The 12,974-nt window shown below is 54.7% G+C and overlaps 1 protein-coding gene across 3 annotated transcripts; it reads left to right on the top strand.

Annotated features, from left to right (window-relative positions):
• The first annotated feature begins 912 nt into the window (after positions 1–912).
• Positions 913–12,822, top strand: BAP1 (BRCA1 associated protein 1). 3 transcript variants are annotated; one of them, XM_066195094.1, is made up of 17 exons: positions 913–994; positions 3,343–3,372; positions 3,471–3,525; positions 4,164–4,296; positions 4,689–4,808; positions 5,263–5,324; positions 5,395–5,537; positions 6,094–6,172; positions 6,803–6,926; positions 7,239–7,356; positions 7,726–7,913; positions 8,244–8,377; positions 8,977–9,449; positions 9,571–9,674; positions 10,425–10,517; positions 11,038–11,110; positions 11,400–12,822. In XM_066195094.1, exons 1-17 carry the CDS (start codon positions 958–960, stop codon positions 11,531–11,533), a joined length of 2,100 nt encoding a protein of 699 aa, XP_066051191.1. In that variant the 5' UTR covers positions 913–957; the 3' UTR covers positions 11,534–12,822. The 3 variants fall into 3 exon arrangements, with proteins under 3 accessions (XP_066051191.1, XP_066051190.1, XP_066051192.1); XM_066195093.1 differs by having other exon boundaries at positions 9,571–9,728; XM_066195095.1 differs by lacking the exon at positions 11,400–12,822 and adding an exon at positions 11,291–11,391 and having other exon boundaries at positions 9,571–9,728.
• Positions 12,823–12,974: the final 152 nt, after the last annotated feature.

The following is a 12,974-nucleotide window of genomic DNA, read 5'->3' as shown; positions in this document are numbered from 1 at the left end:
TACCTCCAGGGACAGTGACTCCACATCTCCCTGGGCAGCCCATTCCAACATCTAAGCAACCTCTCTGTGAAGAAATTCCTCCTAATGCCCAACATGAACCTCCCTCAGTGCAGCTTAAGGCTGTGTCCCTCTCATCCTGTCTTTGGTTGTTTGGGAGAAGAGGCTGGGCAGTACAGCCCCTCACTGCAGCCCCTCATCAATGGGGCAGCCCAGGCTGCTGAGCCAGAGCCCTGTCATCATCATCATCATCATCATCCATCCTCATCATCATCATCATCCCCCCCAAACAACCCCATAGACAAACAAAACAACAAAACCCCACCAGGCAGATGCACCCACATTATTATTCTTGCAATTTCTTTCCACCCAACATGCCTATTTTCAGAGATCTTGTTATGAGCGCTAGGTATATGTCCATTGAACACTCCTGGATGTTGCAAATCCTGGTAGAGGCCTCTACCCTGAGCGGTGCCGTGAAGTGTTACAATGAGCAGGCCGTCCTTGGAGGCACAGGGGCAGAACTAAAGAAGCATTCAAGTATCACAATGTCTAGAAAATTAGAGGCACCAAATTCACGAGCACGTGCCGTTAGCTAAATTCCGTAGACAATGAAGGGAAGCAGCAGCCTACAGTGAGGAAAGGGAGAGAAGAGAGGCTGGAAATCAGTCACCAGAAAACACAGAGGAGTGAGATGTGACGAACCCTATTGTTTTAGAGACAATAAACCCTAGACATCCATCCTCCCTGCACACGCTAGGGCAGAAAGGAGGGCAGTTCGGCGTTCCCGGGGGGAGCAGTTTTCCCGGGAATCTCGGGGCGGGCACAGCGGCCCCGCCCCCCGCCCCGCCCCCCGTGGCGGCCGCATGACGTCACCGCGCGCCATGACGTACCGCGGCGCGCGACGGCGGGGCCCGGAGTCGGGGCCGGACATGGCGGCGCGGCCCGGCCCGCGGGAAGATGAATAAGGGCTGGCTGGAGCTGGAGAGCGACCCTGGTGAGCGGGAGCACGGCACCGCGCGGCGGGCCGGGCTGGGGGCGGGCCGAGACACAGGTCGGGCCGGCGAAGGGGCTCTGAGGGACACGCGGGCAGCCGGGGCCTGGGCTGGGGGGGACGTGGAGGACGGGTCATGGAGGCTGCAGGGGCCCGGCCCGGGCTGTGGGGTGTACGGCTGGAGCTTTGGGCGGTGGGATTTGTGGACCCTAGGTGGAGTCTTTGGGGGGGGCTGGGGATGGGAGGTGAGCCGGTAAAGTTGGGGGGGCCTGCGGGTGTGGGGTGTGCAGGTGAAGTTTTGGGGGGCTGTGGGGGCGGAGTTGTGGTGGGGTGGGTGTGCAAGTGGAGGTGCCAGGGGCTGGGATGGGGAATGCAGGCCTAGGGTAGGAGGGTGCAGGAGGGCAGGATAGGCGCTGATGAGGCCGGCATGGAGAAACTGGGAGCAGGGCGGTCCCAGGTGTCCCCTTCCCGCTGCCTTGAAGGTGGATTCTCTGCCGGAGTGCCGGAGTTGTTTCATGGGTTGGGATTTCAGGGCCAAAGCTGGTGTTGGCCGGGGCATTGTCTGAAATGTTGTTTTAACCCTCTGAGTTGCTGTAGTGTGGAATGGGGTTGTCCTGTGGAAGGCTGGGAGCTGCTCTCTAGGATGGGGTGGTGAGTTTTGGGGCTGTGGGTGAGGGAATTTGACCTCTGGAATTATACTTGTCTCTTGTACTCAGCAAAAGATTCTGTCTGGCGTCAGTATCCCAGTCACCCCCTGTTTTGCGGCTCTTTGTTCTCCCTACTGGTGCTTGGAAAAGGCTGAAATTGTTCCCATCCTGTCCTTCATCATGGCAAAAAGTTACAGGACATGGTTTGGATTCTCACAGCTGGGAGGGAAGGTTATTTGTTTGGGAAACAATCTGTCTAGGCAGAGGCAGGTTTTTTTGGATATGTGGCAGCTGGGACAGATGTTAGGAGTGACCCATGTGCTGCTCTCAGCTTTCAGCACATCCCATGAGCTGAATGTCATGCCATGGGGCTTGGGATGTAATCTCTGGGTGCTTTACTGGTCAGGAAGGGTTGATGGATCCAGGTTTGGGCTGGCTGCTGGGTGGGGAGGAGAGCCTTGGGAACATCCAGCCTGCTGGCATAGTGTTATGTATGCTTGTGGATACCAGGATGTGTCCCAGCTAACCCATATCAGTTGGGATGGGTGTTTGAGTGTTCCAGGAGAGGTGTCAGCAGCAGGACTATGCCTTTTGTGGATGCTGAGGTAATATAAAATACTGAAGTATGCCAGAGAAGAAAGTGGGGTTGGAAGGGAGCAGGAAGGTGATGGGGTTTGATGTAGTGGCCTGGCCGCCCACTGGTTTGAGGCATGTTATTTCCACAGCATATTTCTTCTCACTGACAATTTTGTAAGAAATACAATGTTTTCTGTTAAATTAATGAAGACTTTTTGCTCCCAGGAGTTTCCTCCCTGTTTTAGTCATTGTAACTTTGGTGTGGAAGCCCCTTGGGCTCTTCTTAATTGATCCACATACATCAGGATGCTTAAATCTGTTGCTTACAGGCATGTTTCTCAGGATTTAATCCTTCTTATTGGTATTCCCTGGACTTCCTCCCAGGCTTTCAGCAGCCTTTATAAGGGAGCTAGAAAAGCAGATTTGTTATTCCAGTCTTGAACTCACTACCTCCACGTGCAGAATGGCTGCCTGAAAATTGGGCTGACTGCCTTTGCTTCAGCATCAGAGTGGCAGCTGCTGCTCAGTTGCTGATGTCTGATAATCCTTGTTTTCTTGCTGTTGTTTCTGTATTTTTGGTTATGTCCTCCTGAATTTTGTAGTCACTGGAGACAGACTGTTGGATTTGGTTCCCCCAAAGAGACAGGGAGTTGAAGATGAGCCTTTCAACCCTTTGGACTTCCCCACAGCCCTGTTGCTGTGATCTGGATTTCACCTCACTGGCTTTCACTAGCATGAACAGAAATGATTATTTAAAAAGTCTTGTGATGTCTTCAGCCACTTTTCTCTCTGGTCACAAGCATGTGTGTGTCATTTAGGTGCTCCCTGCTGCTGCTGCTCACTTGGCAGGCTGTCTGCAGTGGGTCAGGATGTGCTGGGCTCTGGCAGGAAAGAGTTGGTTCAGGTCCTCTTGAGGAAGGATGATCCATGGGGATGGAGGGGTGAAAAGAGATGGAGCACCTCTGAGCTCAGCAGCCCCACTGCTGGGTCTCAATGTGATCCTGGTGCCACTCTGCCATGGATTTCCTGGCTGTGCCTTGGCCTGGGACTTTGTGGGACATCAAGGGATGATGACAACAGATTTCCTCTCTGCAGCCAAAAGTAACCCGTTGATTTTGTTCCTTTTAGGTCTGTTCACACTCCTGGTTGAAGATTTTGGTAAGTCCTAGAAACCTTTCTGAGAAGTCGGTTTTGTGCCTGACATTACCCTGTCCTTTCTGGTGGTCCTTACACCAGCTTCTCTCCTTTGTCTGCAGGGGTCAAGGGAGTGCAGGTTGAGGAGATTTATGATCTGCAGAGCAAATGCCAAGGGTGAGTCAGAGGCCTGAGAGTGTGAATTTTGCTAAGCAGAATGGCCTGTGGGCCTGGGAACTTATGGCCAGGTGTTCAGAGGGGCCCTTGTGAGCTTGTCTGTCATGGATGTAGGTGATGGACCAGGAGAGCTTCGTCAGGTTTGGGGCAAGTGGGGGACATCCTCCAAGGGATTCATTTCCCTCTCACCATGGAGAGGTGATGTAGTTGCAGTGTGAGCTTTCTCCCTGTCCTGGTGCTATGAAAAGGCTTTGAGGCTTCTTAAAAGCCATTGCTGAATTCCTCTCAAGAATGAGTCCAAGGTAAGTGTAAAAGGAGGGTGATTCAGTGGCCAGGCACTGTTCTACAGGTCAGTCAGTGTCCAGAGGGGAGTTTCCCATTTCTTTGTCTTCAGCCTCTTGAGACTTGTCAATCCCCAAAGTTTTCATGCTTGACTGTTGGCTGAGCCTGGAGCATCAGTGTAGAAGTGTCCTCAGTTGTGTTGGGCTGGGGGGATTGTGGCAGGGATGGTCACTTCCAGAAAGATGGCACTGGTTGTTCTTTGCTCTGCCCGTGAAACAGTATGTTTCTGATGCTGGGCAGAGCAGCCCCACTGGTGTGGTTGTTGCAGTGCTGGAGCTGCTGTTTTCTCTCTGCAGCCCCGTGTATGGGTTCATCTTCCTGTTCAAGTGGATTGAGGAGCGCCGGTCCCGCCGCAAGGTCTCCACACTGGTGGACGAGACCTCGGTGATCGATGATGACATCGTCAATAACATGTTCTTTGCTCACCAGGTAGGCTCCAGGCAGGGGGAATGTTTGTCTGGGCTGTCTCCTGTGACACCTCAGGGTAGCACTGTGGTACTGAGAGGCTGCACTGGTCTTGCTGATCATGAGGGCAACTCCTCTTTCCTGGGAGTGTCTTCCCTGAGCTCCAGGTTGGAGGAGATCCAGTGAGGGCTGGGAGACTGTGGCCTGCAGTGTGAGCAGATGCTCATGGGGCATGGTGATGCTCACTAAGTGATGCTGATTTCCCTCCTTTCTTGTGAGAGCTGAGGTCTGGTCACTGCTCCCACAAGTGCTGATGGTTCTTGCATCATTGTTTTCAGTTGATTGTTGTCAACACTGAGGGGTTGTTGAACTGCCTTGTTCCTGCTGGTTAAGTTGGTCTTTGTGTTACTGTCCAGCTGATCCCTAATTCCTGTGCCACCCATGCCCTGCTGAGCGTCCTCCTGAACTGCAACAATGTTGACCTGGGCCCCACATTGAGCCGCATGAAGGATTTCACCAAAGGCTTTAGCCCGGAGGTAGGGGAGGGGTCGGGCAGGGCTGTGCAGGGGTGGCATAGGTGGCTCTGCCTCTTAATGAGCTGGCTTTTTCCCTGCCCTTTGTGGCTGCACACTACAGCAGGATTGCCTGTTCTCTCTCATATTCCTGCCTTGCCTTGCTCAGAGCCTTGGTCCCCTTTAGGCTGGGCACAGCTCTGAGCCTTCTGTCATGTCACTCCCTGTAATCAAAAGTCCTCTCTCCTCCCTTCAGACCTATTGTGAAGTCTGTTTTTCTTCAGTTATAATTTATTCAGTAAAAATTGTGCGCTTCTTCCATCTTGGACTTTACCTGTAACTGAGAAGAGTAGAGGATGTGCCCGGGGGTTTCTGTCCTGGTCCTGTGGGTAGATGGAGGGAGGGAGTGGGAAAGTGAAGCATTTTGTTTGCTCCCTGTCATTTCTCAGCTGTTCTTCTCTCTGGCTGTTGACTGCAGAGCAAAGGCTATGCCATCGGCAATGCCCCGGAGCTGGCCAAGGCCCACAACAGCCATGCCAGGTGAGTTGTGGTGTCTGCAGCTCCCTCTCTCTGGGGGAGGCAGACTTTCCATGACCTCTTGCCCTTGCAGGCCGGAGCCACGGCACTTGCCAGAGAAGCAGAACGGGATCAGCGCAGTGCGGACCATGGAGGCTTTTCATTTTGTCAGCTATGTCCCCATCAAGGGACGGCTCTTTGAGCTCGATGGGCTGAAGGTCTATCCCATTGATCATGGTAAGAGCCCGCCTGTCCCTGCTTGTTGAAACAGGTGAATAGCACCCTGGTGTTTCCAGATATGTCGTTTTTCATTGCCTCTTAGTGTTAACTGATGTTAGTGAACAATCACTCCAGTGGCTCCTAGACTTGTCCTGAGTTTTGACAGCTAATTTTGGAGCCCCACGTGCTGGGGACTGTGCCTAGAAAGCAGTTATTTCTAAATGCATTGCTTTTGTTTTTCCAGCCTTGCCCTTTTCCACCCCAGTTGCTCAGGGCCACAAAGTCCTTCAGCTCTGAAATAACTTCATATAGCAAGGAGAATTTATCTCTTCACTCTCTCCTTGTGCCAAATGACCGCTCTGTGTTGAGGCAACTGGTCCCAACTGTTCACACTGGGCTGCCTGGGTTATTCCGTTCTCTTAGAACTTGACCCCTCAATTCTGTCTTTCGGGCAGTTATTTTTCCCTGCCAGGCTTCTGTCTGTCTGCCCCTTTGGTAAGGTACCTACTTCGTGTACTTGGTTTACTTGAGCGTGGCCTGCTTTGCTAAGTCCAGCTGTGTCTTGTTCGCCCAGGGCCGTGGGCAGATGACGAGGAATGGACGGACAAAGCCAGGAGAGTGATCATGGAGCGCATTGGCCTGGCCACTGCAGGGTAATGTCCTGGCCCATGGGGCAAGCACTGCTCCCTTGCCATATTCCCCTGGAATACTGTGGTTTCTGAGTGGCAGGTTGTGGAAGTGAGGGTGGAGGTTGCCTGTGGAGAGGTGCAGGTGCTCTGCCCCTTGCCTTCTCTTGCCTGCAGCGTATGCATTCCCTGTGTGATGCAGAGCCCTGCAAATGCTGCACAGCGTCAAGAGTGGCCTGGTTAGGTCTGTGTTAGCTCAAGTCCATAGGAGGAGGAGTGGTGCTTCTGGTCTTGAGCTGGGCCTCTTGGATGCTTGTGCATGAGGGTGACAGCACTGGCACAGGTTGCCTAAAGAAGTTGTGGAATCTCTGTCTTTGGAAATATTCCAAAGCTGTCTGGTTGTTGTCCGGGTGACCAGCTCTGGGTGATACTGCTGAAGCAGATGACTCTCTCAGGTCCCTTCCCACCTCAACCAACCTGTGACTCTGAGAATGTTTTATGTGGTAGCTGAAACAATCTTGCACTGCTCAGTCACTGTGAGGTTGACTTGGTTTTGGGAAGGAGCCTTGGGAGTGTGGGTGTTAAATGCCTGGGCAGGAGGTGGGGATAGGGCTGTCACCATGCTCCTGTGGCTGAGGGCTGCTGCCCTTCCTGCAGGGAGCCGTACCACGACATCCGCTTCAACCTGATGGCCGTGGTGCCTGACCGGAGGATGAAGTACGAGTCCAAACTGCACATCCTCAAGATGAACCGCCAGACTGTGCTGGAGGCCTTGCAGCAGGTAGGACAGCCCCCAGGCCCTGCAAGGCTGGTGGGGGAATGGACTTTTTCAGGGCATCTACCTGTGCTGCTGGGGCCCTCGTTTTAGGGGTTTTGTTTGCCCTTGAAAAAATCTTGTGGGAAGAGGAGGTAGCCAGCTGCACTGCTTGGCCGTTTCTGCTCACCTGGCAGGTGGCTCACCTGTGTCATTTGTGTGCCTGGGCACTTAGTGTTGGCTCATCTCATGATCTCTGCAGTACTTGAGGGGGGAGGAAGGATGTGGTTTGGGTTATGGCTGATCCAGCATGCAGTTTCTATGTCATTTGCTTTCAAGCTTATTCGAGTAACTCAGCCTGAGCTGATCCAGACCCAGAAGTCTCAGGAGTCTCAGCCTGCTGAAGAGGCAAAGCCAGCCAGCAGCAAGACCGTGACTCCAGAGAGCACTCATGCAGGTAGCACCTTGTACCAGCAGTGTTGCCAGCTGGTCTGCCATGAAGTGAGCTCAGGGTGGTGACAACAGCTGGCTGACCTGGGGCTTGGGGCAGTTTTATTGTCAGCTTCACTTTCTTTTCCATGATCCCTGCTCCATGCACACTGTGCTGGGGTGTGGTGATGCCTCTGTGCCTGGAGGGGTGTTGGAGGGTGCAAAGCTTAAAAGTGGGAGGGCTGGAGTTTGGGGACACCAGTGACAGATGGAGGTGGTTGTGGTGGTCTGTAGGAGTGTAAGAGCTCTTCTCTCACCTGGGTAAGAGGTGGTAGAGGACATGGAATCAAGGGTGACAGTGCTGGTGAGGAAAGGCTGTGCTGTGCTTGTGTGGCAGATGGCACAGATGAACCCACCAGCCAGGGCCACCCCACGGCCACACAGAGCCCACCCAGCAAATCCAAACTGGTGCCAAAGACAACAGCGAGCGGCATCAACGGGGCCCCTCCAGCAAACCCCAACCCCATTGTGCAGAGACTGCCAGCCTTCCTGGATAACCACAACTATGCCAAGTCCCCCATGCAGGTAGGCTGGAGTGCCAGGCTAGTGGCACACCTGATTCAAGCTGAGCTCTTTGCCTGCAGTCCCTCACCTCTGTGGGACCACAGCTGTTAGCTGGCCTAAGCCTGGCACTGGCCCAGCACTAACTCAGGCTGGGTGGGGAAAGGGTAAATAAAGACTGATCTGATAAAGGAGGTTAACCTCAATGTGGGTAAACTGAGGAAAAATGGGGAAGGGTCCCTGTTTCTTCTCAAAAGAGCCAAGTCCTGGTGTTGGGCTGAACCAAGGACGAGTCCACTGGGTTCTTTCTCCTTGCCCTGCTGCCAGCAGGCCTTCAGCAATGGTGTGTTGCAGGAGGAGGAAGACCTTGCAGCAGGAGTAGGTCGCAGCCGAGTCCCAGTCCGACAGCACCAGCAGTACTCGGATGATGAGGATGACTATGATGATGATGATGAGGAGGAAGTTCGTAACACCAGCTCAGCCATCAGGTGACAGCTTGAGCTGAGGGTGGGGGGCTGGGAGGTGACATTTGCAGAACCGTCAGCAAGGACTTCGCTGATCTCCTTCCTTAGATCTTGATAGTTCGATTCTTCTCTTCACCTGCCATTTTACTTTTCACTCACTGGGTTTGTGAAGTCCTTCTGTAGCTCTTTACAGCCAACTCTGAATTTCAGCTGCCCTGAGAGTAACTGTGTATTGGCAGCAGGCTTTAGGGCTTTGAGGAACCTTGGTTCCACAGTGCTGAATGCCAGTTCAGCTCCTGGTGACAGTGTTGGATATGTTTGGACTGCAGCTAAGGCCAGGAAGTTGGGGTCACAGCAAGGGAGCTTTGGGGGCTTTGGAAGAAGAGTGGGAGTACACAGCACCCTGTGTTCCCCAAGAGTGTAGGGATCCCTGGGACTGAGTGGCTCAGAGTGGTGCTGAGGTGCTGCAAGAGAAGCCGGTGGCACTGGGGGTGATGTTGAAGTGTTTCAGACCTTGTTTCATCCCAGCAGGCAGCCTAGACTGCTGAGCACAGAGCTGGCAGTGTCCAGGCTGGGCCCTCCTTCTACCAGCTATTCACCTTCCCTGCTGTGTTTCTGGGCAGGTACAAGAGGAAAGGGCAAGTGAAGCAAGAGCACATGGCAGGGGCTGCAGATGGCCAGCTCTCTGTCCTGCAGCCCAACACCATCAACGTCCTGGCTGAGAAGCTGAAGGAGTCTCAAAAGGATCTTTCCATTCCGCTGTCCATCAAGACGAGCGGCGGGGGTGCCGCCGTGGCAGTGGTCACCCACTCCCAGCCCTCCCCCACACCCAGCAACGAGAGCACGGACACGGCCTCCGAGATCGGCAGCGCCTTCAACTCCCCGCTGCGCTCGCCCATCCGCTCGGCCAACCCCACGCGCCCCTCCAGCCCCGTCACGTCCCACATCTCCAAGGTGCTCTTCGGGGAGGAGGACGGGCTGCTGCGCGTCGACTGCATGCGCTACAACCGCGCCGTCAGGGACCTGGGGCCCATTGTCAGCTGTGGGCTGCTGCACCTCACTGAGGATGGCGTGTTCTGCCCGCTGGCTGCTGCAGGTAAGTGCCTGCCGTGGGGGGATGGAGTCTCACCTGGGGTGACAGCACAGTGTCCTTTGACTTCGGAGGTGTCTGCCAGTTCTTTGTGGTGGCTCCTAATGCTTCCTTCCCCTGTGTGTAGATGGGAAAAACTCCCCCTCTTCCATCAAACCCGGTGAAGAGGCCCCGGTTGTGATCAAACTGGAGGAGAAGGAGGGCAGTGAGGCCAGTGACAGCAAAGAGAAGGTGGGACTTGGCAGGACCAGTGATCACCCTGGGGGGGAAAAGTATTCTCCCAAGGTGAGTTTTGTGCTGCGACAGCCCTGGGAACGTGGAGCTCACCCGGAGGCGCAGCAGCGCTGGCAGTGACTGAACTGCATGTGCACGCTGTCCCCTCGCGTGTCGTCGCAGCCGTGCCTCAAGGCACAGGGCAGTGCAGGTTTTGTGCCTTGCGTCATCTCGGGGACATTTGCCGTGGTAGTGGGCACAGCCCCTCTCTCTGCAGCTGAGACATTCAGCCTGCTGTGCTCTCCTCTGGGCCAGGAGCTGGTGAGACCCTGCAGTCCCAGCCCGCTGGTAACTTCGCAGCCTGTCTGAGCCCTCCAGCCAGGGGCAGGACCAGGCTCAGGCAGCACAAGTGCACCAAGGGCTGCCTGGAGGAGAGAGCTGGGTAGAAACTGCTATTCCAAGGGGGAGTCTTCAGATTTAGTTTTTCAGGGGAAGCAGGCCTGGGCAGGGAGGGGGGACGGGGTTTCTGGCACACAGACAGTCCTTTCACCTGTCCCAAAACCAGGTATATTGGGGCAGGGGCAGAACCTACCTCCCCTGGGGTTGGCCATAGTAAATTCCCTACAATGAACTGTTCTCTTTGTTTGCCCCTGGTGAATGTTTTTCCTTTTATGACTCCTCCCTTTTCCTAGCACAGAAAGGAACACCTGCTGGCTCCTGGGCTGTGGTTGGCTTTGTGCTCATGTTTGGTTTGCTTGATCCTGATAGGAGCTGCTGGCGCTGCTCAAGTGTGTGGAAGCAGAGATTGCAAACTATGAGGCCTGCCTGAAGGAGGAGGTAGAGAAGAGGAAGAAATTCAAGGTGTGCTGCTGGCTTGTTTGCACTGCTGATTTAGCTGCCCAAAGGCTTTTGTCTGGGATGGTTTTATGTAAAAATGGAGGGAGAGTGGTTCAGCTGAGAATGGTGATGAGTGTTCAGAGTCTCTCTTATGTTACCAAACAGCCCAGCAGGGCAGAGCTCTTACCAGGACTGACCACAGCACTGAGGCAGCACTGGCACCTTGGGGGAGGGTGATACAGTGCTGGGATGAACATCAGCACTGATAGGAGGCAGGGGAGAATTGGCAGACAAACCTCCCCTGCCCACCCTCACCTCTTCCCAGCTGCCCTTTGTGGGAACATACTGGCATCTGAACTGGGGTGGAGACAGTCCCAGTTGTGCACTGGCCCAAGATAGGCTGGGAGATGGGTCCCTTCCTGTTTTAGTCTCCTTAGGCTGTGGGGCTGGGCCAGGCATGCCAGTTTTTTGTCCCCTGTTAACCCTGAACTCTCCCTTTTCCCTGCTCCCTGCTTCTGGATTATTTGTGGATTTGTCTCTGTAGATTGATGACCAGAGGAGAACCCACAACTACGATGAGTTCATCTGTACCTTCATATCCATGCTGGCCCAGGAAGGTGAGCTGTGCTCAGGGGGTAGAGGGTTTGGGTTCAGCTGGGGGAGCTGCACTGAGCGTGATGGAGCAGCAGCCGAGAGCCTGGGCTGCTCAGCCTGCCTGGCTCCCTGTTTAGGCCAGGCCTGGGGCACAGGCTGATGCTCGGTCTGGGGAGCCACAGATCTCTGCTTTCTTCTTCCAGTTTATAGTCCCAGGAGGTGCCCACTGATCGTTTTGAGCAAGAGGGGCAGGGCTGTCCTCTGGCATGGGTAATCCAGCACTCCAGGCCCACGTGTGTGCTCTTCCTGCAGGCATGCTGGCCAGCCTTGTGGAGCAGAACATCTCGGTGCGCAGGCGGCAGGGAGTCAGCATTGGCCGCCTGCACAAGCAGAGGAAGCCGGACCGCCGGAAACGCTCCCGCCCCTACAAAGCCAAGCGCCAGTAGCCAGAGGGCCAAGACTGAGAAACAGCAGCTGGGCTTTGTGGCTTTGGGCACTGGCACTTGAGTCTGTGTTACCCTTTGCCCAAGGAAGAGGGACCACAGTGACAAACCCTCAGCCCAGGTGGAGCCTGGGGACAAAGGGAAATCTTCTCTGCACCTAAGCTGTGAAAGGCAAGAACCTGTTTAGAGGAGTCCCTGCAGCAGAAGGCAGTCTGGAGTGCTCAGCTGCCTGACCATGCCATGGCAGCACCCAGACATTGTCACCTCTGTCTCAGCACCCTGCCTGAGGACTGTGACCGGAGGGAAAGACCCCACCCAGCTGGGGATGGGTCTGGCATTGTGGGAATGCTGGCAATGCCCATGTGAGGCTGTACTGGCCGCAGCTGGCTGTGGCTTGTGTCCTGCATCTGGGCCTTCAGCTTTGTGCTTCCCTGGGATGTTCGTGTCTCTTTTTTATCCTTGTCCTTCCCCAAACTCATTTTTGGTCCTAACCTAGGCTTTGGCCATTCTTAGGAAAGTGGCTCCAGGACAGAGCTGCTTCGGCACCCACCCCACACTGCACTGCCCAGTGCCTGGTGCTGGCTGAGCTCCTGGGGCTGGTGACACCTTCCCAGTGTAGCTTGGCTCCCCAGTGGGCCATGGCAGCTCTTTTGCTGGATGAGGGGTGGGTGGGTTTGTCTGTGCAGCTGGGCCTTGTGCCCAGCCCTCTGTGGTGGTGCTGGGGGTGGCCTGTGTCTCTTGCTGCCCTGGCTGCTCTCCGTGGGACCAGCTTTGTGGCCCTGGCAGTGCCTATGGGTCACACAGCATTGCACCAGGCCCAGGCCCCAGAGAAAACCCATCCATTATGAACAGTCCAAGTGTGTATGGTGGCCTTGGTGCTGGGTATGGTGTGAGGGTGGACACTGGCTGTGGCTTGGTCATTGAAGCCTCTTGACAGGGGCAGATGCAGCTTATTGCTGCAATTGTGGAGGTGGGATGGGGGCAGCAGCAGAGGGAGCCCACATCTCTTCCACCTGGCTGGCTGCCTCTTGCCTCCTACCAGCCCCCAGGAGCCTGGCAGAAATCTGAGGTAGCAGAGGTGAGCACTGCTCTCCAGTCATGTCCTGGGGTGGAGCTGCCACAGGAGAGGACTGATTTTTTTCAATATGTGTACAGGTCTTGACTATAGAATGAAACAGTTCTTTTGGTATTTGTTGAAGGAAAGAAAATCCTTCTGTCTCTTGCCGTGTCTACTATCAAGTACTGTAAATAATGGATCTGTCTGAAGGAATAAAGCTATCCTGTAATGGCCAGCCATGGAAGAGGTGTGTAAGAGAAGGGGGCTGGGGGCAGTGGGGCTGGAAGCACCACGTGCCAGCTCCTGGCCCTGTTATCCCTGCTGACAGCTCTTCTGTGGTGTAGAGAGTTGAAGTAATCATAGGGAGTGCAACAACACCAGGCCCAA

This window comes from Chamaea fasciata, unplaced genomic scaffold (assembly GCF_029207755.1).
Source record: "Chamaea fasciata isolate MVZ Bird 193981 ecotype frontalis unplaced genomic scaffold, bChaFas1.0.hap1 SCAF_13, whole genome shotgun sequence".
In the NCBI taxonomy this organism is placed as follows: domain Eukaryota; kingdom Metazoa; phylum Chordata; class Aves; order Passeriformes; family Sylviidae; genus Chamaea; species Chamaea fasciata.
The sequence above is the reverse complement of the archived record's forward strand: the minus strand, read 5'-3'. Positions and strand labels throughout refer to the sequence as shown.